The sequence below is a fragment of the Camelina sativa genome, chromosome 14 (genome assembly GCF_030686135.1).
Source record: "Camelina sativa cultivar CO46 ecotype springtype chromosome 14, ASM3068613v1".
In the NCBI taxonomy this organism is placed as follows: Eukaryota; Viridiplantae; Streptophyta; class Magnoliopsida; order Brassicales; family Brassicaceae; genus Camelina; species Camelina sativa.
The window spans coordinates 31,505,080-31,531,404 of NC_141893.1; the positions used below are offsets into that span (position 1 = coordinate 31,505,080).

At 35.2% G+C, this 26,325-nt stretch overlaps 7 protein-coding genes and 2 long non-coding RNA genes across 9 annotated transcripts; 3 read left to right on the plus strand and 6 right to left on the minus strand.

Moving 5' to 3' along the window:
- The first annotated feature begins 3,423 nt into the window (after positions 1–3,423).
- On the plus strand, positions 3,424–5,703 carry LOC104744087 (uncharacterized). The gene has a single exon (XM_019235617.2). The coding sequence runs from the start codon at positions 3,490–3,492 to the stop codon at positions 5,701–5,703; it is 2,214 nt and encodes a 737-aa protein (XP_019091162.2). The 5' UTR covers positions 3,424–3,489.
- A 639-nt stretch (positions 5,704–6,342) lies between these two features.
- LOC147928872 (uncharacterized) lies at positions 6,343–6,981 on the minus strand. The gene has a single exon (XM_087483574.1). The coding sequence runs from the start codon at positions 6,946–6,948 to the stop codon at positions 6,343–6,345; it is 606 nt and encodes a 201-aa protein (XP_087339700.1). The 5' UTR covers positions 6,949–6,981.
- A 448-nt stretch (positions 6,982–7,429) lies between these two features.
- LOC147928873 (uncharacterized) lies at positions 7,430–9,201 on the minus strand. Its single transcript, XM_087485729.1, has 2 exons — positions 8,344–9,201; positions 7,430–8,240 (listed from the first exon to the last, which is right to left on the minus strand). Exons 1-2 carry the CDS (start codon positions 9,199–9,201, stop codon positions 7,638–7,640), a joined length of 1,461 nt encoding a protein of 486 aa, XP_087341855.1. The 3' UTR covers positions 7,430–7,637.
- A 1,810-nt stretch (positions 9,202–11,011) lies between these two features.
- Positions 11,012–12,104, minus strand: LOC104742733 (large ribosomal subunit protein eL37x-like). The gene is made up of 4 exons (XM_010463765.3): positions 11,994–12,104; positions 11,750–11,885; positions 11,315–11,416; positions 11,012–11,222 (listed from the first exon to the last, which is right to left on the minus strand). Exons 1-4 carry the CDS (start codon positions 11,994–11,996, stop codon positions 11,182–11,184), a joined length of 282 nt encoding a protein of 93 aa, XP_010462067.1. The 5' UTR covers positions 11,997–12,104; the 3' UTR covers positions 11,012–11,181.
- Positions 12,105–13,727: 1,623 nt separating this feature from the next.
- Positions 13,728–14,342, minus strand: LOC147928874 (mRNA export factor GLE1-like). Its single transcript, XM_087486301.1, has one exon. The coding sequence runs from the start codon at positions 14,340–14,342 to the stop codon at positions 13,728–13,730; it is 615 nt and encodes a 204-aa protein (XP_087342427.1).
- A 718-nt stretch (positions 14,343–15,060) lies between these two features.
- LOC147928875 (uncharacterized) lies at positions 15,061–18,818 on the minus strand. The gene is made up of 2 exons (XR_015579527.1): positions 18,523–18,818; positions 15,061–18,359 (listed from the first exon to the last, which is right to left on the minus strand). It is a non-coding gene; the product is annotated as an uncharacterized LOC147928875 (long non-coding RNA).
- Positions 18,819–19,226: 408 nt separating this feature from the next.
- Positions 19,227–20,992, minus strand: LOC147928876 (uncharacterized). The gene is made up of 3 exons (XR_015579526.1): positions 20,748–20,992; positions 20,374–20,518; positions 19,227–20,282 (listed from the first exon to the last, which is right to left on the minus strand). It is a non-coding gene; the product is annotated as an uncharacterized LOC147928876 (long non-coding RNA).
- Positions 20,993–21,331: 339 nt separating this feature from the next.
- Positions 21,332–24,155, plus strand: LOC104742734 (C-type lectin receptor-like tyrosine-protein kinase At1g52310). Its single transcript, XM_010463767.3, has 6 exons — positions 21,332–21,677; positions 21,762–21,872; positions 21,975–22,029; positions 22,121–22,552; positions 22,748–23,318; positions 23,381–24,155. Exons 2-6 carry the CDS (start codon positions 21,786–21,788, stop codon positions 23,898–23,900), a joined length of 1,665 nt encoding a protein of 554 aa, XP_010462069.1. The 5' UTR covers positions 21,332–21,677; positions 21,762–21,785; the 3' UTR covers positions 23,901–24,155.
- On the plus strand, positions 24,117–26,126 carry LOC104742735 (uncharacterized). The gene is made up of 6 exons (XM_019236389.2): positions 24,117–24,453; positions 24,552–24,684; positions 24,782–24,885; positions 24,982–25,126; positions 25,212–25,355; positions 25,446–26,126. The coding sequence occupies exons 1-6, from the start codon at positions 24,410–24,412 to the stop codon at positions 25,728–25,730; spliced, it is 855 nt and encodes a 284-aa protein (XP_019091934.2). The 5' UTR covers positions 24,117–24,409; the 3' UTR covers positions 25,731–26,126.
- Positions 26,127–26,325: the final 199 nt, after the last annotated feature.

Here is a 26,325-nt window from a genome sequence, read left to right on the forward strand (position 1 = left end):
AACCACTTAAACCAAAATAATAAATCTCTTATATATTAATAGAGGAACATTTTGGCAAAAAAGTTGAGGTGTCAGCATTATTAACTTATTTACAAATGACTGCCATTGTATTTATTTACAACAAAAAAAAAAAAAAAAAAAAAAAAAAAAATACCTAGACGTACATATACCTATTGAACGCATAACCTCTACTAACACCTATAAATACATAATCACCACCCAGCTCATCACCAAACAACTCCACTGGAACAAAAATATGTCTTCTTTTAACAGTCCAATCCAAAATTTTCACAGGGAACTGAATCCTCTACAAATTGTGTCACATTCTCCCAGTTTTATAGCCGTCATTTCTCATCATGGTTGAGAGAAATAGCCAATACAAGTAAAATGAGGAGATTCCTGCTAAGTTTGTGTACAACATGAATGAAAAACAGTGGAAGAAAAAAAGTGTAAAGGATGAAATCCCAATTGCAAACCTCTGTTCGGTAAGTTTTCTTTTTAAGCTATATTCTAACTAACAAAATCTATTTTACATTTGCACAGATCCCAAAAGGTGTACTACACGAACCAATTGGTCAGACTCATAACATCAAGAAACTGTTTCAATATTTAGTGAAAGGAGACGGATTCACAAGGGCAAGAAAGAGAATCAAAAGAAGCCATGAAAACGTCGAAACTAATACAGATTTAGAGTAAAATATTTCAGATGTATTAAAAAATCAAAATAAGCAGAAAAATTGTGATTTTAATAAATCTATTAATTTGTGTAATTCAATCGAATAATTTCTAGTTAATTTCATATAACTTGAATGTGTGATCAAGCACAACTATTAACATGATCTACATATTACCCTAAATTTGTTTATGTAACTACGAAATCCATGTTAATTTGTTTAACAATACGATTTTTTTGTCACATTTATCATATATTTACGTATATACAAAATCTATGATATTCCTGAATATTAAAAACAAATAAGTTTCACAACACATTAGGTCAGAATTGTGTTATTATTCTGTTATAACAAAGTACAAACAATTATATCTATTGGGTTATTATTCCTTCTCAAAAATAATTTAAGTGATATATATATATATATATATATATAGAAATTGCTTTAAAAAATAATAAATTAAAAACAAAATCATGGTTCACATAATGAATTCCTGTTTCCTCCATATATCTTGAATGCCCTTAAATACACCAAAACAGTAAGTAAAATCGGTTAATTTCAAATAATGTAAGGGATATAGATAATTAGAAGATATGCTGAAACGAATATGATACAAGTTCCCTATTTTGTAATAACAACTATATATTTAAGGTATCATTACAATTTATCTTACAAATTCTGCCAAAAAAAAATTAAAATAAAAACAAACTCAATTCACATAACAAATTTCCTAACTTCAGTATATTTTAGATGTCCTTAAATTAAGGCGCAAATAAACCAAAACACTAAAAACAATCTTCTAATTTTAATTACGATGTTATTAATGTTTTTTCAATAAGGAAAGATAACTTTTTCGGTTCTATGTTTCTTTGATTTTAGATGCAAATCAACCCGCATATCATGTTTAAAAATTAGCAATTACAATTTTAACTTGGCATTTCCTTGACTAACTTGCCAAATAAATATATGACATAAAATATAAATAAAAAAAATCTACTCCAAACAGGAAAATCAGTTATATATAGCAAATTTAATCCTTGATTTGCATTAAAAAGTGAATAATATAATAACAGAAACCAAAATCCTTGATTTGCTAAATCACATTTCGCCAAAAATCAGACGAGCAAAACCTAATCTAAGATTGAAAGTAGTACCCCTATATAAATGTTCATCCATTCCCATCATTTCCACCAGATCACCAACCAAACTTATTCAAAGTTAATAATAATATGAGTATACATCAAATAAATTAAATAAAAATTAAAAATAAAATATGATTTATATAAACATGATACGGCGCGAGGCGCGGGTCCTCTACCTAGTTATAATTTATTTATAAGAAAACAAAAAATGAAGACGTGAAGGTCTTTTCTCTTGAGTCCTTGTGCTACTGAGTAATAAGAGTAGATCGGCCGCAAGTAGCTCTGGGTGACAGAGATGAGAGGCTTCTCTAAAGCAAAGTTTTCGCTGGTGCCTACAACTCTACAAGTCGCTGGTGCTTAAAAGGCAGAGTAAATGATGAAGTATGCTACTCTAAAAAAATTTCTAAATTTTGCATGCAACCTCGAGATATTTTAATGATAATATTAGTTGGGAACGGTTTTGAATTATCAAATGATCATATTTGCCTAAGTACTAGTATAAACAGAATAATTTTAAATAAAACCATATCAAAATTTGAGTCAGAACTCAATGTTAAGAGTATGACGTATAAATATAAAAAGCTAACATGAACAACCACTCTGCGGTAACTAAGAGCAAACAAAGAAATGCATTTTATTTTTTCTTCGTTTTCACAAAATGGTTGTTCTCGTTGGCTCTTTTGTGGGTTACACACGCTGTACTTTGAATTGTGTGGCTCAAACATAGATATGTGATTATCGTATGTGGTTTTCTATGTTGTTAATTTGATGTAATCTTATATTAAATAATTTTGAAAGCAAGCATGGAGTAGTAATGATTTTCTGTGTGTCAATTTATATAGTAAAAGTTAAAAATAGGAGAAATTGATTTAAAAGGACATTTTTTCTTCAATTTGTCCCATTATGCCTTCTACGCTAAATTTGCCACTATGCCTAAATTACCCTTTAAAAAAAAATGAAACTAACTTTTAAGCAAATTTAAAATTTCAATCACCTAAAAACAAATTCTACAAATAAGAAAGAGGTTGCCATAAGGTGTTTTTGATGAAAATTTGATGTTTTAACATTGAAAAAAAATTATTCTGCAACATTTAGAATACATGTTCTACTAATTGTATATATTCTGAAGATATTAGATTATAAATTCTACATACTGTACATGTTCTAAAAAATGTAGATTACAAATTCTTCGCATTCTACTTGTTCTGAAAACTTTAGAATAAATATATCTTCTAAAACTTTTAGAAGTCGGATTTTGTATGTCTTCTACAGAAATTAGAATATATATTCTACACATAACTCTATATTCTACAAATTTTAGAATTTGTTTTCTTCACTTTATACATATTCTACTGAAGTCAGAATATGAAATCTACATTTTATCATGTGTCCTGCGAAAATTAGAACACTAATTCTACACTTTCCTCTATGTTCTTCATAATTTAGAAAGTATATTCTACACTATGTTAGACAAGGAAACTGAATCCGAAATTTAAGGAAACAATATTTACGTAATCCCGAAATTATGCCTAATCAAATATATTCTTAAGATTACGTTCTAACATGTTTAGAAAACGTGTTCTGAAAACATTAAACCCCATTTTTAATCGATTTTGTTCAAGGTTTTTCAACATTTTCCAACCTAAATTTCATTCAAGAGTTCATTTTGCAGTATGTTGCAAATCTATGTAACATGTGGTGTATGGAGATGTATCGGCCAAAATGAATGGAGATTTATTGTTGATGAAGAAAAACGTGGGAGACTTCTTACTTTTGAAGCCAATTCAACTCTTGAAGAGCTAAAGATGATGGTTTTGGAAGACTATGAAATACAACAAAATATGGTTGATGTGGAATTTAGTTATTTACCCTTTGATCTCAGTGTTGATTCTCCTCCGGTTGTTATGATGAATGATCGCCAAGTGAAAAATTTTGTTGCTTATTGGAGAATGAAGAATAACATACGGTTGTGTGTGACGTTTAAAGCCATGGTGAATGATAGAAGCAATATTGATCTGAATAAGGAACCAAGCGATTCAAGTGAGGGAGGCGTTGACGTTCTTCTGCGTGAAAAGCTGCCAAAATTTGTGAGTAAAGCAAAACCGAATGATTCTAACTTCATAACTTCTAAGGACGCTGAAGTTGGTGCTAGATCTATGATGGTTGATTCTATGGTAAAGAAGGGACAATATTTCAAAAGCAAGGAAGCTTTACAGGCAAGTTTAGAAATTTTTGCAATGAAGTATAACTTCGATTACAGAGTTACTAAATCTGGTAGAATATTTTGGTGTATACGCTGTATTGATAATGTTTGCAAATGGCGTGTTCGTGCTGAGTGCTTCGAAGCGTCTACATGTTGGAAAATCAACAAGTATGTGGGTAGCCATACTTGTGCTCCTTCAAGGAAAACGAAATTTGGTAGAACACCTTCAGCAAGAACAATCGGGAATCTCATCAAACATAATTATGAAGGTGTCAAGGAGGGACCTAAACCCAATGACATCATTAATATTATGCCTACTGAGAATGGATGTGAGCTAACTTATTCCCAAGCTTGGGAATCTCGTGAGTATGCAATTAACGAAGTAAGAGGAATCCCAGAGAAAAGTTTTGCTAAGATACCTAACTACTTGCACATGCTAAAAGAGGTGAATCCTGGTACGCATACAAATTATGATATTGATTGTGATGGTAGATTCAAGTATCTATTCATTTCATTTGGTCAATCAATAAGAGGGTTCTACAAGAAAATTCGGAAGGTCATTGTAGTTAATGGAACGTTTTTAAAGAACAAGTACAAAGGAGTTCTACTAGTTGCTACAGCCGTAGATGGTAACTCTAATTTGTATCCAATTGCATTTGGGATTGCTGATTCTGAGAATGATGCTTCATGGGAGTGGTTTTTAATGCAGCTTAAGGTTGTTATTGCGGATGACAAAGATTTAGCTTTTGTGTCAGATCGACATATATCTATTGGTAAAATGATTGGAAAAATCTACCCGTTGGCTAAACATGGTATTTGCATCCACCACTTCATAGGTAATGTGGTTACAAATTATAAAGGAAGAGGTGTGGCTGGTCGTCTTGCAAAAGCGTCAAAAGCTTATAGAGTTGCTGAGTTTGATAAACATTTTGCGGAAATTTGCAATATCAGTCTGGCGATTGGAGGTTATCTACAAGAGGCTGTTGTGAAAAAATGGGCTGGATGTCATTTTCTTGGATATAGATATGACATAAACACCAACAACCCTGCTGAATCAATAAATTCAGCTTTGAGATCACCGAGAGAGTATCCAATCATTCCTTTGTTAGATAGCATTAGAGAAATGTTAACCCGCTGGTTTTATGAGCGTAGGGCACAAAGTGAGCAGCAGAACGACCCTTTAACCATTGACGTGGAGCAGAAGATTTCTAGAAGAATAGAGAAGGGTGAAAAGTTTAAAGCTTATCCTATTTCTCAATTCATATTACAGATTAAAGGTAAAGGAGTAGATTTTATTGTTGATTTGGAGAAGAGGACTTGTTCATGTGGAAAGTTCGACACAGGAAAGCTTCCTTGTAAACATGCCATAAAAGCATGTTTTAGTATTGGGAAAAGTCTGTACCCATACGCTGATGATGTGTTCACTACTGCTGCATGGAGATCATTGTACGAGGAAAACATTAATCCTATAGGTGTTCCTGAAGATGAATGGTGTGTTCCCGAAACTGTTGGTGATGTAAAAATTATACCACCTGAGACAAGAAGAGGAGCTGGTAGAAGAAGAAAAAGAAGATATGAATCAGTGGAAGACAAGATAAGATCGTCACAAGGAGCGAAGAGGCGTAAGTGTGGCCGTTGTGGTAAAGAAGGCCACAATAGATCGACATGTGAAAACACAATCTAATAATAGGTTTGTTCAGCAACTTTTACACATCATTTCAAATACATGTTTTAGTTTCTTTAATTTAACAATGAATATTTTTTTTTTTTTCATCTCAGGCTGGCTAAGTGTTAGTTTACATGGAGGTTTAGAAGCATGACATCCCAAATCTTCCAGAATTTATAATGTAGTCTTATGGAGGTTTATAGGTGTTAGCTTACACGGAGGTTTATAATGTTATTGGATTTCTTATGTGTTTTAATCTTCAATTGCTTATGTTTCAAATACACATTATTGGATTTCTTATGTTTATGGTCAATGTTATTGGATTTCTTATGTTTTTTAATCTTCAATTGCTTATGTTTCAAATACACGTTATTGGATTTCTTATGTTTATGGTCAATGTTATTGGATTCTGTGAATTTTAGAAGCATGACACCCCAAGTTATAGAAGATGTGTTTGAAATATTTGTGTGTGCCTCGAAGGTGTTGAAAAAAAAGATGATAATGCTAATAAGAACCAAATAAATAAGAACAAGATGTGATAATAAATAAATAAATGATAATGCCAATAAGAACCAAATAAATAAAGAAATGATAATGCTCGTACGAAGACGTGAATTACAATAATAATCGTAGCACAATTAAAAATTTAACTAAGGATCATAATTCTACAATATGAGGCGATGAAGGTGGAGGCTCATACTTTTTCATTCGCTCAATGAACACATGATCAGATGCTGCTTCCCACAAGTCAACTGCAATCTTCGTACGAGCTTCTTTAATGTTGTCATCGTTTATCAAACTCAAATCCAGATTATGCATATGACACTCTATGTATTTAAGTGCATACACTCCGCAATCACAGCATGACTTATTAAGATTTTGTGGCACTGAAGCAAAAATAATAGAATATGGAGACAAATGAAGATATTTACCATATCTCTTGGTCTGAACTTCCTTCACAAGTCGAGGGATGAGGATTGCAAATGGATCCACATGACTTCTGCGGGTCATACCAGAACAATCAAATACTTCAACAGTTCTTAGGGCAAAATTAATGCACACAGATATCCAATGCTTATTACTGATGTTCACAGGAGCGTAAACTCTGTCGAAGTCTAATGCCCATTTCTTCCTTGTCTTTCCATGAGAAGGCAAGTCACCGTTTGCATAACCCAAGATCATAGAATCCCACTTGTGGCCTTTTTTACCTTCTCTAAACTTCAAATATTCGTTTTTGATTTGCATGCTAAACAAACAATTCATGAAGCCAACACGATTTGACTTCAGTCGGCCTAAAGATGTATTCTCCCGAAAGATGTATACTTTATTAAAAAAAAATATAATAAAGTATTACATAGCGTTACTCCCTCCAAATATTGCAACGTACCGGATTATGAAGCCAAACGTTGCTTGTCATGACTCGCTTTAGTAATTCCTCGTTAATTAAACTTGGACCCAACTGAATCATTCTGCAAATACACAAAAGAAAACACTATGCATAAGCATCGAAAGAGCATAAAACTGTAACAATTATAGTAAAATATAATTAAACAACTTACCCCCTTGTTCTATGCCACTCTGCAAAAGCATTGAATCGATCATCAGAAACGAACACCAAAACAGAATCCATGTCAAATTCGCCCGCGTTTGTAGTATTCAATCTCCGTATGTCATCTTTGCACAATACATTTTGTGTAGGATCAAACCCAAGTACATCTGCTTTTTGAGATAGGTGCCCTACTGATTTCTGTAAAAATTCTTGTGTATCCAAATTAAGATCTCTTTCACTATGATGAGTGAAAAGATCATCAACTAAAACCGTTTCATCCTGTCCATACAAAAAGTTTAACAAAAATATTTACACTTATTATTACATCCACAAACATACATATCTGGTTACATATTCTTTTAGAGTCTTAAAAAAAAAACACAAACATACATAACGTAGAGATTTAAGTCTTACGTACCACAGATTTACTCTTCTTTTCTGCTGGAAAGGATGGTTGATCAACCATGGCTTGAGTGCTTATTGTAATTCCAGCTGAAGTTAAAGTATCCTTCAAGAGTGAGACATCCTTTTCTATTTTTTCCAATCGGCTGTCAACCTTCTTCTCAAAACTCTTGAAACAAGTCTCAAACACACTAATAAAGGACTTCATTTGTTCATCTGTTGCAGCTCGATGTGTTGTTGCTGCTCGCTCATAGAGCAGTTTCTTTTTCCTCCTCTCTGCACCATGATCAGGTTGTCTCTTCCTCTTGCAACCTGATTCTTCATCATTAGCAGCTTGCATACTCTCACCACTCTTTGTTGCACTAGACCCTTGATTTTCTTCACACACCTGAATGCCAACATCATCTTTTAATTGAATATGTTCACCCTCCACATCATCAACTTGTACAGTTCCCCAAATATGGTCTCCAAAATCATTTCCAGAACTGATCTTATCTTTCAAATTATCGACTTCACCATCGCTTGTTTCGTCACGCCATAAAAACTCAATGGAGTCAACAACGTCGAAATCGCCAGTAATAGATATGTATGGATAAACAATATCCTAAAAAAAGAAAAAAAACAGGTAGGAGTTAAAGATTAAACAATGACATCAACTATTAACAAAAAAAAACATGTGATAAGAGTTGGGTTGGCAAAGAAAGTACCTTCGGTCCAAATGTACTTTCTAGTTGGATGATATCATCATATGATACTTTGGCTGCGCCTTTCCAGTTAGAACATCGAGGAGCTTCTCTAAACTCAGTGATAATCTTTTCTCCCAACAACTTTCCAATGTCTGGAATTGCCTCCATCACCCATATTTGAAATGCATATGAGAAACCATCTAATGCATAGCTATTGATCTTCTTCAAATCTTCTCTTTTTTCTATGATAGACTTAGCAAGACTTTTAAAAGCTTTAAGACCCCAAGGATAAGTCCTCACCTTATCAAGATCCATTACCATCTGGATGTATTTGAGTGGAATATAATTTTTTTCATCCTTAGCCATAACCAACCCAGCTATCACAAGAAGATACACCAATCGGATCCTATCTACCTCATTCCATTTGTGAATTACAGGTAAGTGAACATCAACCAAGCTCTTAATGCTAATAGTCGGACCTTTTCTCTTCATCAATTTGCTCCAAAACCCACCATCATCTTTCCAATTCTCTAAATTACAACTAGAATCCGCAGTGCATTTGAGCCCAGTCACAGCATGAAACTCTTGCATTGAAAATCTGAGTGGCTTCCCTCCAAACACAAACCATATCTCTCTTTTTTTCTTTGTAACCAATTGCCTAGACATCATGTTGTGTATCAAACGTCCTGAATACCCTAAACCATTCTCGTAGAGTGCAAAGACATGTGAAAAGACTGGATCATTCTTCACCTTCTCATACTCTTTAGGTAATGCTTGTTTGACTTTGCCCAAGATAGAAATTCGACAGGAATTGTTAATCTTCTTCACTTGTGGCTCAAATCCATCTCTAAACAGGCGTTTAGGAAATTCTGTTTCCATAGCTACACAAAAAAAAATTAAGAAAATGATATTCATTAGTATGATGAACATGATCGATTAGCTATACTAACTGTAAGAAAAAACACAAAAACATGATCGATTAGCTATACTAATTAATTCAGGGCATACCACATAATCTGAGTAAAACATAGAAACCAAAAAAGCAACTTGACTAAAACTACGCATGAAAAGTAAGTAATTACCTCTCTAAGCTGAAGCAGTTGTTCTCGGGTGAACCTCAAAAGCTCACGACCTTCAAACCGTGTGTCTCCTCTCTATAAAACATATACAAGAGTCATTAAACTTCAACCTCAGAATTCAAAGCGACAGATGAAAAAAAAAGATTAGATTTTGAACGAGTGAGCTCAAAACAATAAAATGTATCCAAACTAAAAATCCAAACTTTATCCATAAACCAATTCAATACCACAAGAACAAATCCAACCATCTCAAAATTTATAGCTCAAAAGAACGTGGTAACATTGAAAAATCAACAGACAACAAAAGAAAAACAGATGATTTCAATTGATTAGTTATACTAACTATAAGAAAAAACACAAATTTCAATCGATATATTATCAAATTTGGGGAAAAAAATTTGTCCCACAACAATCAAACACATATAGAAACTATATTGACTATATTGAAACAAATTTCAACCGATACATTATCACATTTGGGGAAAAAATCACATTTGGGGAAAAAAAAACACAACCACAACAATCCAAACAAACAATTGCATGCATCGATTGAGAGAGAGAGAGAGAGAGAGAGAGAGAAATCGATTGGGTTCAATCAAAATTTTGGGGAAAATTTTTGAAATAGATTTGGGGAAAACCTCAATTGTGTCGAGAGAGAGAGAGAGAGAGAGAGAGAGAGAGAGAGAGAGAGAGAGAGAGAGAGAGAGAGAGAGAGAGAGAGAGAGAGAAGCTACCGGAGTCATCGCCGGTGGGAGAAGCTGCCGGAGTCGTCGCTTCTCGCCGGTGGGAGAAGCTACCGGAGTCGATATCGTTTGAGAGAGAGAGATACTCGCCGGTGGGTATCGAGAGTCGATAATGTCGAGATTTTTTTCTTTTAGGTAGGTGAGTAGTAAAAAAAAGTAATACAAAAATCAGTAAAAAAAAGTATAAGGAAATGGATTATTAAAAAAAGGAAGTATTGTTTTGATTAAATATAGGAAGTATACAAAAGAAGAAATATAGAAAAAGTTTGATAAGGAAATTTTGGTTTTTTCTGTATTAAGGGTATAACTGAGTTTTTCTGTATTCAAAAACCTATTCTACCAAACTCCAAAAAAAAAGCATAGTGGGACAAATTGAAGCAAAAATGTCCTTTTAAATCAATTATCCCTTAAAAATATCTTTAAAATAATATGTGAATTTAAACATCCAATTATTTCTCATTTCTAACTATCATCAATTTTTGTGTTTGATATCGTGTTTATCTTAAACGAATCTCAATTTTTCAGCTGAGTCTAGTGTCGGATTATACAACAAAACAACCTAACTAGACAGAAATTGCAAGTAACTCAGATTAATTATGAATGTCAGTGAGCCTAAGAATACGGAATTGAAAGAAGTGCCATATGATTTTCTCAAACAGAGGAATTCTGAAATTATTTTTCAATAAATAAAAAAAGAAAATAAATTTCTCAAAATTTAATTTATTGGACATGACAAAACCCCTAAATCTTGTCAGTTTTTACAAGCAGATTACGTTGGCCAGATGGACACAATTGGTGAAGGAACCATAATATTAGTGAAAACATGAACTACAATAACAACAGAATTAAAAGACTTGCAAATTGAAATCTCATCGAAGTCCAAAACTTTATAAAAAAAGCAAAGAGCACACAAAAAGATAGTCATAATCAGGTACTTGATAATAATAATAATAATCTTTCGAATAAACAAACTCAGAGCAAGCCAAAATCTAAGTTTAACAACAAACAAACTCTCCACTTGATGCTCAAAAACCAGTTTAAGCTGCTGCTGCCTTGACTCTTGGCTTGGCTTCGGTACCTAATCCAAGACAAAATGCACAACAAATTCAAGATAGTAGTAAAGACCAGCTTCTTAAGTCGAATATATATTAAAAAAAAAAGGATGAGTACCTTCTCTGAAACCGGTCTTGAACCTGCGAGGAACATTGCGAAGATACCTCATCCTTCCAGTTCCAGTAGTCTTTCTACGGATTGCCTTCACACTCCAGTTGTCTAACAACATAATACACAAACACATCAATCGGTACTATCCCACAAAAATGGCACATTACAAAATCTTAGTACAATAGAGAAGCTTCACAAGATGTGTCCAAAGAGAGGCCAAACACCAAGTGATTCATAGATTTTTCAATCATACACTTGAAGCTCTATCAACGAGACGCAATACTCAACATATCACAATTCCAAAGGAAACTACTACAAATTCAAAGATAACAGAATGATTTCAATCCCTAACCAAAACCTAATGACTAAACCCTAATTCTGATTAGATCCATTTCTCAATACAAAGCAAATGATAGCGAGGGAGAGAACAAAGAAACGTACAGGTCCTCTTGCGAGCGGCGGGGTAAGCACAAGCAGAGCAACGACTCTTCTGGATGTGGAAACTACGACGGCCACATCTTACACAGAGTGTATGACTCTTATTCCTTCTCTTTCCGAAACTTCCCGTTCCCTTTCCCTGAGAATCTCAAAAACAAGAACAACATCGCATCAGTGAAATGAAGAGATCAAGGAAGCAACAAAGATATGAAATAGAGATAGCGAGAGAGGATCGTTATCAATCTACCATTGGAGCTAAATGCGAGTTTCCAGATGAATCAAAAAAAAAAACCTTGAGGGTTCCGGCTTCGGAGAAGGAAGTGACGACGGGATGTCAAACAAAACTTTATATAAAGCTAGGGTTTCTTCTTTTTATATTAGGGTTGTGAATTTTGTGTTACTGGATTGATTTGGGCCCATGGGCCTTTATGTTTTAATAAGCCTCTTTGTGTTTGGCCGAAAGATTAAAACCAGAAACGATTTGTTTTTTTTTATTCGTTTGGAATAATAATTCTATTTAGGAAATTGTGGTTTTTGATTCTCAAATTTCAAGACTGAAAATGTTAAATTGAAGACTTGGGGAGCAATTTATTCCATAAATGTGATTTTGTTCTCCAAGTATCAATAAATGCCTTTTTTGGTCTCCAAGTATCGTCAACAGAAGAAGGTTTGATTTTGGATGCGATAGAGAGAGTCATAAACCTAGCTAGCTTCTTCTTCTCAACTTCAAGAAACAAGAGAAAGTTTTAATCAGTCGTTCCTCCTTCATGGTACGTTTTTCTCTCTTTTTTTGCCTCCATTACTTTTACAAAAACAGTTTGTGTAATAATAATACACCGTGAATAAAGAACAATGGCAAGTCGATGTTATATATATAAGAATTTGATCAACCTTGTTTATGATGGCTTTAATTTGTTTTAATTTCTTGTCTTGTTTAATTAGGTGATTGTCCCATTACTTGATTCATCGGTGAAACTAGTGGCTGCGGTGGTGGCTCAACCGGTGGCCTCCGTCTCCAACATACTTTTCTACAGTGGTCTTCTTCCCCGGAATCTTCAATTAGAAAGACTAACCGGCCCAGAATTTATAATTGATGGCGATGATTATCTTGTCCAATTTATCGTATCTTTGCTAAAATGTTTCTGTTAATTTTCTATTTTTATAACGTTAAAGAAATTACATCAATTACACTTTCTAATGGATCGTTGCTAGTGATGAGGAGATACACACTCAAAGGTGCCAAAGCGTGCAAAGGCAGAGGGCACTCGTATCAACCTTACCTTAAGGCTTGTTTTGTAATCCTAGGCACCATAGGCACTCACATTGACTAGGCGTATCTTCTTATTAAGTCTGTATAAACACTAATCGATGTAGACATTTCAAGAAGCTGTACTAAATTGCAAGGTGAAATTCTCGCCAACTCAGTCCTACATAGAAATTTTACAAAACAAAACTTAACCCAAAATTATTAGTATCACAAGTTAAATAAAAAAGGTTAAACTTAGCAATCTGTTCTAAACGATATGAGCACGAACATTAGAAACAGAGTCATAAGACTCAGAAAAAATGAGATATACTATACATTTTATCTGATTTCACATGATAACAAGAAGACAGAGAAGGGCATACAATATGATATGATGTAAAAAAAACAAAAGGGCATACAATATATTTCCAGAGAGAAGAGAACCACGAAAGTAACAAACAACGAGGTGATACAAAGGGTAAGACAAATGAGTAACTGGAATAAGGAACCACAGTGAGAAAAATGCATTATATAAATCCATCTAATAAAATATGCATAGCACAAATGTGTTGCATTACGACAAACCTAACAGATCGCAGACATAAGTTTACCTAGAAATTAGATGTAAACAAACACAGAAAACCTCATTGTATCAATCATTCTACACTAGTCAGAGAACTTCAATCTCTGCTTCACCAACATCAAATCACAGCCTTCTCTTGTGTAAGTTCTTGTTCAGCAACTTTTTGCGCTGATTTTGAAGTTCTCGTTCAAGATCTCTATTGCAGAGGGAGAAGTTTCAATCTCATTCATTAACTCCGTTTCAAAAACTGATACTTCATTCATACTATCTTCATTAACTTCGGTTTGATCGTTGTTGATCATCTCGTACAGAGCACTCTCAGCCAGCCCCATCTTATTCATCATATACTGATCAAGTTCACGGTCAAACTCATCATCACTACTCAAGTATAGCTCATAGGTACAAATATGAGTACGATCTTCTTTGTCCTCTTCATTATCCTCTACATCTTCAAATCCTCTGCCTCTCCTTCCCGTCCGTAAGGTTGTTGTTTTCTCAGTACTACATGGCTGGGGAAGCTTTGAAAAGGCTTTGAGCTTCTTTTCCACAGATTCGATCTCACAGACAAAGCTATCGAAGTTGGCTTTGAGCTTCTTTTCCGAAGATTCCATCTCACACACAAAGCTATCGAAGGTGGCTTTAAGATTCTTTTCGAAAGAATCGATCTCACATATCAACCTATCGAAGGTCGTCCCTTTAGTAGGTTGAGGGTTAATGCTAATCCCATCAACGCTTTTGGGACAACGAGGTTCGGAGACAATTCCCATTATCAGAACAAGTTGGTTCGCTTATAAAAATTCTCTGTCTCTCTTTAGGTTATTTTGGTTCTCTTTGTTATTATGATTTCGAGTTTTCAACTGATTTAAACGCAAGAGCTTTATTTATAGATTTCTGAGTTGAAACAAAAAAAAAAAATACTAGTAAATTGATAAGTTTCCCTTATTTTCTTGCTATTTCCTTTTTCTTTCTTTTCCATTTTTCTTGAGTTTTTCCTCTTTTCTTGAATTTTCCATATTTATTCTTTTTTTTTTCTTTTATAGTTTCCTCTTTTTTTGTTTTTTAAACGATATATTCCAACAAATTATTTTATTGTGTTGTTGTTAAGATTTTACTGATTTTGAAATAGAATCCTCTCGATTTTCTTACCATGTCAACGATTTGATCCCTCTTTTTAAAGTTGATTGTTTTTTTTTTTTTTTAAATTTTAAGAACTAATTTCATAATCTGTTAGACTCTGTCTTTTTTTTTAATGAAAAGATTTATGGTCCAAATCCCGAAAGTGCCTCAGTCTCGTTTGGATTGTGTTGAAGGAAAAGAAACACGAAAAATCTTCCCAAGGTAATGGGACCTTTGAGTCAGGACTCAGGACATCAACAGAGTGTTTTCCTGCAAAACCAGGAACAAACATTTGTTTGTTTGGTGTGACCCTGCAGAGAAAACCGGTAACGGTGGACCGGCGTTGATAAGGTTAAAGAAAAACAGCAGAGAGACTCAACAAAGTTTGACATTAAAGCATGGATCGTTGCTAGTGATGAGGGGTACACACTCAAAGGTGCCAAAGCGTGCAAAGGCAGAGGGCACTCGTATCAACCTCACCTTAAGGCTTGTTTTGTAATCCTGGGCACCATAGACAAGAAGGTTGACTTGATTTTGATCTCCATTCACATTGACTAGGCTTATCTTCTTGTTAATTTTGTATAAACACTAATCGCTATAGACATTTCAAGAAGCTGTACTAAATTGCAGGGTGAAATTGTCGAGGAAGAGTGGCAGACGCCTTTCTGTTAAGCAACATGACGCTTCATTAAGTAAGCCATGTCTCAGCCTTCATCTTTTTTGTTATCTTCTTCAAGCGGGGCTAACAAGGTTTTTGTTTGCGTGTATTTGTGTTTGTGCAAAGACATAACCATTTTGATCAAAAGGGAGACAAGGCTTCGAGGACCGGCAGAAGTATTATGGTCAAAGTGAGAACATAAGAAAAACTTGAGAATTTGCTTTGTAAATTAGTTTGTGAAGTTTTATATTCATGGTTGAAACTCGTTTTCTCATGCATCTTTGTCTCCCTTTCTCCCCTATCATGTTTAAGAAACTATAATTGTGAAGAATGAATCCTCAATCGAATTGATTACTCACAATTGAAATAGAACTTGAATGGAACCACGTGAAAGACAAGGAATAAAAAAAACTAAAAGAGGATTTAGGTGACGCACAAGAATTTTACTGTTCGATTGGAACCGCTTTGGCAACCAGAAGTATGATCCCAAATTCCACTAAGGGGATGTAATTGCAAAATCATATTTTTAATAGTTTAGCCAAGAGCATTCAAAGAGTGAGAAACAGAGCATAGACACATGATACAGTAAAAAGTTCATCAAGCAGATTGTTAAGCACAAAACAAATTAACTTTAACTATAAACATGTATAGTGTATACGAATAAATAAAACAACTGTAGAATAGATACCAACAAAAATTAGCTTAGTCATCTATTTGATGCTTCATAAGAGATAACAAAAACGAAACTCAAACACAGAGAGATCACGACTTTGACTGTATGAAACTAAAAAGTCAGGTTTCAGTTATCATATATCGTGCCATAGTGCTAAGTGATAACATATATAAGCTCAAGAAATTACAAAATCCAACAGAAAAAATGCGAAGGCTACAAGAATCACTACTATTATTTTCAGATTTTAGCTCTCGTTTAATCTAAAAAAACTGGTATCAAACACTTGTCGTTAAGAACTTGCCAATGAAAAAAGTGAGATATATTTTGACGACAAAAAGAAAACGAAAACAAATCGATGTTGTATATATAAATACACAGTATACATAATTAAGCATACCTAGGATTAAGACATCAAAATATTGTAAAACACTTCATCACTGAAGAGTGAGGAAGTAACTTAGCAATAAGGAATTCACAGTGAGAGCAATGCACTTTAAATCCATCTAATAATTCGTAAGTACTATTGCTGCGCATCACGACAAACCAGAACTCTCAGACCTAAGACTCAGAAAATGAGTGAAGAAGACAAACTTTTCACATGATAACAACATCTACGATTCTATCCAACTTTGGCTGAATCCGAATAACCACGGTCAAAAAATAACAAGAAAAGCAACAAGAAAGCATATAACTATAAAAGTAGCATTAAACATATTCAAAGATACATAATATTTACAAGTTAAGAGAACTTACTATACATTTTATTCAGCTTCAACAGTAGAAGTGGTCAATTTTACAGATAATTATAATAATCCATCATCAATCATATGAAACAACGTAACGAGGAAACAAGACGGTCAATTTTCCTAAAACATGTCGTCACTGAGAAAACTCAACAAAAAGGACATACGTTAATAACAAGAAGACAGAAAAGGGCATGATGTCAAAAAAAAAAAAAGGCATACAATATATGCAGCAAAGGGTAAGAGAACCACGAAAGTAACAAACAACAAGGTGATACAATCATACAAAGGGTAAGACAAAATGAGTAACTGGAATAAGAAACCACAGTGAGAAAAATGTAATAATCCATCTAATAAATGGGTTGCATTACGACAAACCTGACAGATCTCAGACATAAGTTTCTCTAAAAATCAGATATAAACACACACAGAAAACCTCATTGTAACAATCATTCTACACTAGTCAGAGAAGACATTGTTCAATAAATGGTGTGAAACCAGATATAGTACGCATAGCATACACTAGTATACGATTTTCTAAAACAAACTTCAGCTGTCACATAGTTTTACGTACTGGGCAACACTTAAGCGAAAACACACAATAACTATTGTATCACTCACATTACATGTAACCGAATGGTTTTCTAAACGAACTTAAATGTCACAAATAAAAGAAAAGAAATGCAGCTTTTGATCTTTGTATAAAGGAATCAAGATCCTACCAAATATTACAAATAGACAATTTATATGAATAATGTTAACACAATCACAGATGTAAACATGAGTCGCATCATTTTAGGTCTAGCCACCTAAAGATACTACTCTAACCAAGACTTTTACTCTCACCAACTCAGTCTTTCATGGAACTTTGAAGAACAAATTTAGATAAAAAATAACTATTAGTATAGCAAACACAAAAGCGTTAAATTTTAGCAACCTGCTCTTAAAAAATGAGCACAGACATTATAAACAAAGTCATAGATGAAAATGATCACATGCTGATGATCGTAACAGGAATAAAAACATCTAAGCTTTCATCCAATTGTGGCTGACACCCGAATAAATAACCAAGGAAAGACCATAACAAGAATACCAACAAGAAACATATTCAATCAAAACCAGATACAAAACATTTACAAAACTCAAATATTCATCTATAAGAAGTGGTCAATTATACAGACCAAGTATAAGAAATCGTCACCAATCATAGGAAACAAAGTTGCAAGGAAAGCATGAATATACAAACTGAAAGTATCCAGAACCATAAAACAAAATAAGTTCAAACTGAACCATTTGATTGGGATTTAAAAAAATACAATTGATCAAGTGATTTACTATTTTTCCAGATTCAACAGTAACAACCTATATGAATTCATCTTCATTCATGAACAAAGTATATGCTAAATATATACCTACTTTATTTTAGAACAAGTGAGAAACTTAAGCAAAGGTAATATGCATGATATTGAAAGACTGGTGACTCCAAATTTGAGGAAGAAGCTAACATAAATTCTTACTTTATGAAAGGGTGCAAAAGAATAACCTGAAACTCTTAGTCTCTTATGATGATCTTTGTAAACTGGAGAATAGCTGCCTGCAAAGAAATATATGTGATGATAATTAGAGATCTATGTAAGTTGTTTGATACTTCTAATGTCTACACAACATTAAATTTATTAAACGACAGGAAAAGAAAGAAGAAGATTAAACTTAGAAGCAATAGTCTAAAGAAACAGAAGAAATAGAAATTCACATACCTTAATTCACATATATAGGATATCAAAACATCCACATACCTCGAATTTGTATGCTTCTCCATATTGATCTTCAAGAGCTATTTTAAGCAAGTCAAAGAGTTAAGAAACTACCTGATTTGCGTCATCTATGTACTTCAACGAGATATCTCAATCTTATTTGATGTACAATAAGACAACTGACAGCGTCGAGGCATTTGTTTTTGGGTCAGATGACAAACCCCCCTCCCCCCCCCCCCCCCCCCCCCCCCCCGAATCAATGGGAATCTCATTTGACATAAGTGACTACCATCAGGGACAGGGACATGGGATACTCAGAGAGGTAATTTTGATTACCTTAACCGAGACAGGGACATGGGATACTCAGAGAGGTAATTTTGATTACCTTAACCGAGACAGGGACAGGGACATTCAGAGAGGTAATATTAATTACCTTGGCCGAGAGGCATTTGTTCTCATCTCGGTGATTAGGAATCCGAGATTTGACAGGATTGGGACTGTCTTTTTTTTCATTCTACCATCAGGGACAGGGACAGGGACATTGGGTATTCAGAGAGGTAATTTTGATTACCTTAACCGAGACAGGGACAGGGACATTCAGAGAGGTAATATTAATTACCTTGACCGAGGCATTTGTTTTCATCTTGGTGATTAGGAATCCGAGATTTGACAGGATCGGGACTGTCTTTTTTTTCATTCTATCATCAAGGACAGGGACAGGGACATTCAGAGAGGTAATTTTGATTACCTTAACCGAGACGAGGCATTTGTTTTCAGCTTGGTGACTAGGAACCCGAGACTTGACAGGATTGGGACTGTCTTTTTCTTTTCATTCTACCATCAGGGACAGGGACATTTTCAAAATTACCTTAAGCAAGACAGGCATTTGCTTTCAGCTCGGTGACTAGGAACCCGAGACTTGATAGGATTGGGACTGTCTTTTTCTTTTCATTCTACCATCAGGGACAGGGACATTTTCAGATAGGTAATTTTAATTACCTTAAGCAAGACGAGGCATTTGCTTTCAGCTCGGTGACTAGGAACCCGAGACTTGACAGGATTGGGACTGTCTTTTTTTTCATTCTACCATCAAGGACAGGGACAGGGACATATTCAGAGAGGTAATTTTGATTACCTTAACCGAGACGAGGCATTTGTTTTCAGCTTGGTGACTAGAAACCCAAGAGTTGACAGGATTGGGACTGTCTTTTTCTTTTCAGGGACAGGGACATTCAGAGAGGTAAGACGAGGCATTTACTTTCAGCTCGGTGACAGGTTTGGGACTGTCTTTTTTTTTTTCCATTCTACCATCAGGGACAGGGACATTTTCAGAGAGGTAATTTTGATTACCTTGATCGAGACGAGGCATTTGCTTCCATCTCGGTGACTAGGAACCCGAGAGTTAACCAAATTGGGACTGTCTTTTCCATTCTACCATCAGGGACAGGGACATTTTCAGAGAGGTAATTTTAATTACCTTGACGGAGACGAGGCATTTGTTTTCAGCTCAGTGACTAGGAACCCGAGAGTTAAACCAAATTGGGACTATTTCAATTTCATCCTATCATCAGGGACAAGGAGAAGGTCATACAGAAAGGTAATTTTAATTACCTCAACCAAGACAAGAGGAGGCATTTACTTTCCAGGCCCTTGACCAGGAACCTGAATTGGAACTGTTACGTTACACCATCAGGAACATGGTGAGAGGATTTCACCAGCCTGAACACGGTATTGCCTAGAAGCCAAACCAAATTCAAGCTAACCTGTGCCAAATCAAAAGCACGATTAAAGCTATTTCAATAGTACTGATTTTGTTTTAAGAGAATTGTCAAAACTATTGGCAATGAGATTCACCTCTTTGGCTCTTCAACTTGTTGATTCGTTCCTTAGTATGGAGATACATCTCTTCTTCTCATTCATCATATTGGAGACTTGGAGTTGCACATGGTCTCTCTACCTTGTTGTTAGATCTCCTCGTTTTGATTTTAGGAACCCGAAGCTGCATAAAAGATAAAGAAACATACTCAACACTCAACACAAAGCGTAATCTATTGAATCGAGAGATTACAAGCACCGCAGCAAATCAAAACCAGAGATCTGCTAAAAACGCCTAAATCGTTCTGAAACCCTAGGATCTAAACCCTAAAACACCGACGATGGAAAAGAAAAAAAAGAAGAAGAGAAACGCAATTCCTAATTCTTGTGAAATCCACGAAATTGAAACCTACCGGCTACGGATTCAAACCAGAACTCCGCTCGTCCTCCGTCTCTCCGTTAATCAAATCGAACCATCGGCGATGACTAAGTACTCATCATAAGTATAGTCAATCATCGTCGTCACAACACTACCGACTGGTTCCTGAATTGTTGCTTCCATACCTTAAATCAATCAAGCCACATAATTGGGGGCGAGAGAGAGAGAGAGAGAGAGAATGAGAGAATGAAATTAGAATTTTGTTTTCTTGGCTCCTTCAATTTTCAGAGAGATACGTTACTTATTACTTATTAGAAGAAGAATATCACTAACGCCTAACGGTCATAATAATATTTGGGCTTTGAATAATGTGGCGGTCTAAGACGGCCCAAAGATATTATTATGTTGAAATGCGGTTAATCGTTTCAATTAATTAAAATTTCCAAATTAATTAATCTATGTTTATGTGAGACTTTTAGGATTTTTAGTTTTCTCAATTTGTCAACCAAAAAGTGGTTTGTTTTCCCGTAGTCGTTTTTTAAGAATTCTTTTGGAAAAAAATTCTATAATTTTGACAAAGACCAACATAAAAACAAAGTAATCACAATTGAAAACAATGTGAACACTCAGGTTCGGGTTGTAATAGACCATTATGATAATGTAGGGTGAGAGGTTGTGGATATAAGTAATACAAGGGTCGTAAACTAATAAAGGAAGAAACAAGAAAGTAAAAAAGAAGATTTCATTTTCCGAACTACCCCACTGACTTGTCCGAAGTCCATCTCCTGTCTCCGCCATTAATTCGCCATTAAAACCCTTTTCTTCTCTCTCTGTCGGGTCTTTGCGATTCATCAATCACATAAAGAAAACCATATGAGCAACGAAAGACCCATTTTAAACACTAGTACTCTTCTTAAACATCATTAAGTCTGCTTTATTCTTCCCGATGGTATGACTTAACACGGTAGGTAGTTTCCCACTTTCCCGATTAAGCTTCTCTTTCTCTGATTTGGCGAATTTGAGGCAAATTACGATTGATTTTTTTCAGGGTTTTGTGAAGCTGTAGGTAGCTATGGAGCTTAAGTTGGTTTTTAACCGGAAACAATCACTGTTCTTGATTTCTTGTTTGGCTCTTCTTTATCTTGCGTCCTTTGATACTGTAAGTGTAATAGATTCAAGAACTAGGGTTTCTGAACTTGCTCGAATCTTCTATAGTTGATTGATTGATAAAGGTGAAATTTTTGAAATGCTTTTTATACAGATATCAAGTGAATCAACTCAGAATGCAACTGATATCAAGAAACGATCTCACAAAGGTATAAAGTAGTGATCTTTGTGGCTGATGTGAACATTGCTGTAGATATGATTTCAGTGTATTTACTGTTAGTGATTCTCCTCTATGTACAGTGTCTTGTCCTCCTGATTGGATCATTGGATCGAACCAAACGAAATGCTATGCCTACTTTCGAAACTCCACTTCATGGGAGAAGTCAGAAACGTTCTGTGGAACCTATGGTGGTCATTTAGCATCGCTTGCATCGAGCAAAGAACTCAGCTTTGTTCAGAAACTATGCAATGGGAACTGTTGGATTGGAGGAAGAAGTCTTAATTCTACTTCTTCTACCTCGGGTTTTCATTGGAGCTGGTCTGATCCTAAGACTCCTCAATGGAACCAATCCGTGTTTCCGAAAGTTCCACTTCGTACCCGCTGTGGCAATGGCAATGGCAGTTCATCTTGTCGTGCTAATATATGTATAGCTGTGACAAATGGTTCAACAACGCCACTCTTTGGTGAAAGATGCAATTTGTCTCGTGCTTTCATTTGCACGGTTGATTCTGGTAATGGCCTCTCTGTTACTACCTCTCTCTTTTATCTGTACTTTGCATTTGTACTACTTAGTCCCTTATCATTGTTATCTCCTTACTGCTGCAATTATTCGTTAGGGAACATTACTAGGAATATGTGAAAACACTGAGGCATCTTTTTGTTGTCTCTAGAGAGATCTTAATCTGCCTAAGTTATCTTCTTTGCAGAGTTCAAATGTCGCAATTGTCACAAATATGTAATCATCCTTGCTGTTGTCAGCGGTTTGATTCTCTTAACCACATTTGCCATCATATTATGGCTCCTTGTCTACAAACGAAGCAAGAAACGGCGTAAATCCCGAAAAGTATCAAATCCAGCTTCTTCTTCTTCTTCAGCTTTAGTTCCTCCTTCATGGAAGATCTTCACTAGCGAAGAGCTGAGATCAATGACGAAGAACTTCAGTGAAGGGAACCGTCTTGCCGGGGATGCAAAAACCGGTGGAACCTATAGCGGTGGTTTATCAGACGGGACTAAAGTGGCGGTTAAGAGATTGAAAAGGTCTAGTTTTCAGAGGAAGAAAGAGTTCTACTCCGAGATTAGAAGAGCTGCTAAACTTCATCATCCGAATGTTGTGGCTATCAAAGGTTGTTGCTATGATCATGGAGAACGTTTCATTGTTTATGAGTTCATAGCTAGTGGTCCGCTCGATAGATGGCTGCACCATGTGCCTAGAGGTGGTAGGAGCTTGGACTGGAACATGAGATTGAACATAGCCACAACTCTTGCTCAAGGAATAGCGTAAGTCAAATCTTTTACTATAGAATTTTTGATCAGATGTAAGCTTAACGTTGAAAAAACAGGTTTCTACACGACAAGGTCAAGCCACAAGTGGTGCACCGTGACATCCGTGCAAGCAATGTACTGCTAGACGAAGAGTTTGGAGCTCATTTAATGGGTGTTGGTCTGTCAAAATTTGTTCCTTGGGAAATAATGCAAGAGAGAACCATAATGGCGGGTGGAACCTATGGTTACCTAGCACCTGAATACGTATACAGAAACGAGCTCACCACAAAGAGTGATGTCTACAGCTTTGGAGTCCTTTTGCTTGAGATTGTAAGCGGCCGTAGACCAACTCAAGCGGTTAATTCTACGGTTGGGTGGCAGAGCATATTCGAATGGGCAACACCGTTGGTTCAGGCTAATAGGTGGTTAGAGATTCTTGATCCGGTTATCACGTGCGGTTTACCGGAAGCGAGTGTGGTTCAGAAAGTTGTGGATTTGGTTTATACTTGTACTCAGAATGTGCCATCGATGCGTCCAAGGATGTCTCATGTTGTTCATCAGCTTCAGCAATTGGTCCAACCGTTAGATGTGAAATAAGTTATAACAACAAGTCCCAATAATAAGACAGTTTTTGTTTTGACTGTAGAATCGAATCTTAGGAGACATTTCATTGTCCAATTACTTTTCATGGAAATGTGAAAGGATAAACGTTGTCGTATTAGAGAAGGTTCTTGGAAGTTTATAGGATTCCAGCTTATGTCCTTCTTGACTAAGTAGTTCTGTATAACCAACTAAGCTTGTTCCCAGAGTCTCACATTTTTAATATATAATAAAAGTAGTTGAATAAATAAAGACCCTCATATCCAAAACTTTCAAGAAAAAAGTCTTTCTTCTTTTGTATTTATATATTTCTTCTTCTACTCTTATCTATTAAGAAGAAACTTCTTGGTTCGTTACTTTGCTTCATAGCTTTTGATATATTCTGATTCTGAGTATTACTTCAACTCTATTCACTAAACCAACGTTTAGATTCTTCTGTGTTTTTTTCATATAAAGCTTTCGTCCTTTTGTTTACCATCTTCTTGCCTCTAGATATCGAAAGTAAGATGTTTCTTCTTAGATGCTTCAAACCAAAGTTCTACAAGAAAAGGTGTCAAGTCTTTTGCCATCACTCTGTTTTGAACTTTTTAAGTTTTGTATCTTTCTGAACAGTTTTTAAAACTAATCATTGTTCTTGGTGAATTGCAGCAAATCTACAACCAGCTACATGAAGATTCGGCTTGATATAGTGAGGAAAAAAAGGACTGCGATGGTTAGAAATTATAAAACAGATATTGCCAATTTCCTCAAGAATGAGCAAGATTGTGAATCTTATAGAAGAGTAAATTAAGACTTATACTCTCTCATTTATATAATACTAAGCTTTATTTCTTACATTATGGTTTTTATTAATCTGTTAACTACTTGTTACTTTGCAGGCAGAACTATTACTCGAAGAGCTTCGAATAATATCGTGCTACGATCTCATTGAGCGCTTCTGCGATTGTATCTCTGAAAATCTCCCACTAATGCTGAAGAAAAGGTATTTACTTTTACTACAAGTCTCTAGATTTCAGTCCAAAAGGTCTCACAAATTACTAACTTATGTTTATTTTTCTTTTGTTTCCTTGACTTTTAGGGAGTGTCCTGAAGAATGTAGAGAAGCTGTTTCCTCTTTGATATATGCAACGGCGTGGGTTCCTGATGTTCCTGAACTTAAGGATCTTAGAGCCGTGTTTACGAAAAGATTTGGAAATTTCACAGCTTCATCTGTAAATCATGAGGTTGGTTTATTATTGAACTATACATTGTCTAATCTTTTGCCACTTTTCTTGCACTGACAGCACCTGTCTTTTTTGAATCATGCAGCTAGTTGAGAAAACTGGATCGAGAAGACTACCTTCACGGGAGCTCAAGTTTCAGACTTTGAAAGATATTGCGAATGAGTTTTCCATTAACTGGGATCCTACAGCTCTGAAACTGATGCTGCTCACAGAGACTTCAGCTCTGCAGGTAAATTATGTGTTCGAGAAATTTGACTTAGAGAGTAAAACATAGATATTTTTAGTTTTTGGTTTGGTCTAATGTCTGAAAAGTATTTAGATTGAAGGGAAGATGGAGACAGGAGCTGACGGTCCGAAGATTGAAAGAGAGAAAAGTATCATAGATGATCAAAGCGAGGACGAATCGGTTCTTTCAGAGAGTACTTGGAGAGGAGATTTATTGTCCAAAGGCAGTTTTAGTTCTAGTTCTAGTTCAAGCTCGAGCCCGAGTTCTCTAAGAAGAGAATCTGTAAGGAAGAAGAAGAAGAGGAAGGAGATTTTACCTTACGGAATAATCTCTCCTACATACAATGATGAGAAAACACAGGAGGAGAAAGAAGAGTGAAAGAGTATTGATCAAGAAAACTCAAGGTTTCTTGGAATACAAGGCAGTAAGAGTCTCACAAGCACAAGCAATAACGAAGTTTCCACAACAAGAGAGAACGAGAGAACGTCATCGTTTCAGAGTCCAAAGCTCCTGGATTATGATGACGTTGTCGCTCGTCTTGCAGCTATGCGCCGGAGATAAGAACGTACTAATTTAATAAGGGTTTCTTAGTTCTCGTAGTTAAAACTAGTACTTATTAATTTTACTAATTAGAATTTTCGTTGAATATGTAATTATCCTTATGACTTTGTTCGTTGTAATTAGTCCAGTAGTTGAATCTTTTCACAGAAAAAAAGTTGAAAGTTTAATGATAAAATTGTTATCAAAGGATTAATTAAATTAATACTTATCAAACCGGTTTATTTAATTTTCTTGGTTAATAAGACCGATTTATTTTTGAGATTGGTACGGTGACCGTGACCAATCTTGTTTGTGTATCTTCAGAATTGGCCATAGGCTTTGTCGAATCAACAGGAAAGCATATGATCCTGAGCTTGTTTCAATCGGACCTTACCATCACGGAAAAGAACAAATTATGGATGATTGAAGAATA

Bases quoted from the DNA above. Each gene is read 5' to 3' on its own strand.
- LOC147928874 (XM_087486301.1), bottom strand. From the start codon at position 14,342: ATGGGAATTGTCTCCGAACCTCGTTGTCCCAAAAGCGTTGATGGGATT.
- LOC104744087 (XM_019235617.2), top strand. From the start codon at position 3,490: ATGTTGCAAATCTATGTAACATGTGGTGTATGGAGATGTATCGGCCAA.
- LOC104742733 (XM_010463765.3), bottom strand. The intron at 11,417-11,749 runs GTACGTTTCTTT...TTATGTTGTTAG, and splicing joins CGCCGCTCGCAAGAGGACCT to ACAACTGGAGTGTGAAGGCA. The intron at 11,223-11,314 runs GTACTCATCCTT...GTCTTGGATTAG, and splicing joins CAAGACCGGTTTCAGAGAAG to GTACCGAAGCCAAGCCAAGA.
- LOC147928873 (XM_087485729.1), bottom strand. From the start codon at position 9,201: ATGGAAACAGAATTTCCTAAACGCCTGTTTAGAGATGGATTTGAGCCA. The intron at 8,241-8,343 runs GTACTTTCTTTG...TTCTTTTTTTAG, and splicing joins AAAGTACATTTGGACCGAAG to GATATTGTTTATCCATACAT.
- LOC147928872 (XM_087483574.1), bottom strand. From the start codon at position 6,948: ATGAATTGTTTGTTTAGCATGCAAATCAAAAACGAATATTTGAAGTTT.
- LOC104742735 (XM_019236389.2), top strand. From the start codon at position 24,410: ATGTTTCTTCTTAGATGCTTCAAACCAAAGTTCTACAAGAAAAG. The intron at 24,454-24,551 runs GTGTCAAGTCTT...GGTGAATTGCAG, and splicing joins CCAAAGTTCTACAAGAAAAG to CAAATCTACAACCAGCTACA. The intron at 24,886-24,981 runs GTATTTACTTTT...CTTGACTTTTAG, and splicing joins CCACTAATGCTGAAGAAAAG to GGAGTGTCCTGAAGAATGTA.
- LOC104742734 (XM_010463767.3), top strand. From the start codon at position 21,786: ATGGAGCTTAAGTTGGTTTTTAACCGGAAACAATCACTGTTCTTGATT. The intron at 22,030-22,120 runs GTATAAAGTAGT...CTCTATGTACAG, and splicing joins CAAGAAACGATCTCACAAAG to TGTCTTGTCCTCCTGATTGG. The intron at 23,319-23,380 runs GTAAGTCAAATC...TTGAAAAAACAG, and splicing joins ACTCTTGCTCAAGGAATAGC to GTTTCTACACGACAAGGTCA.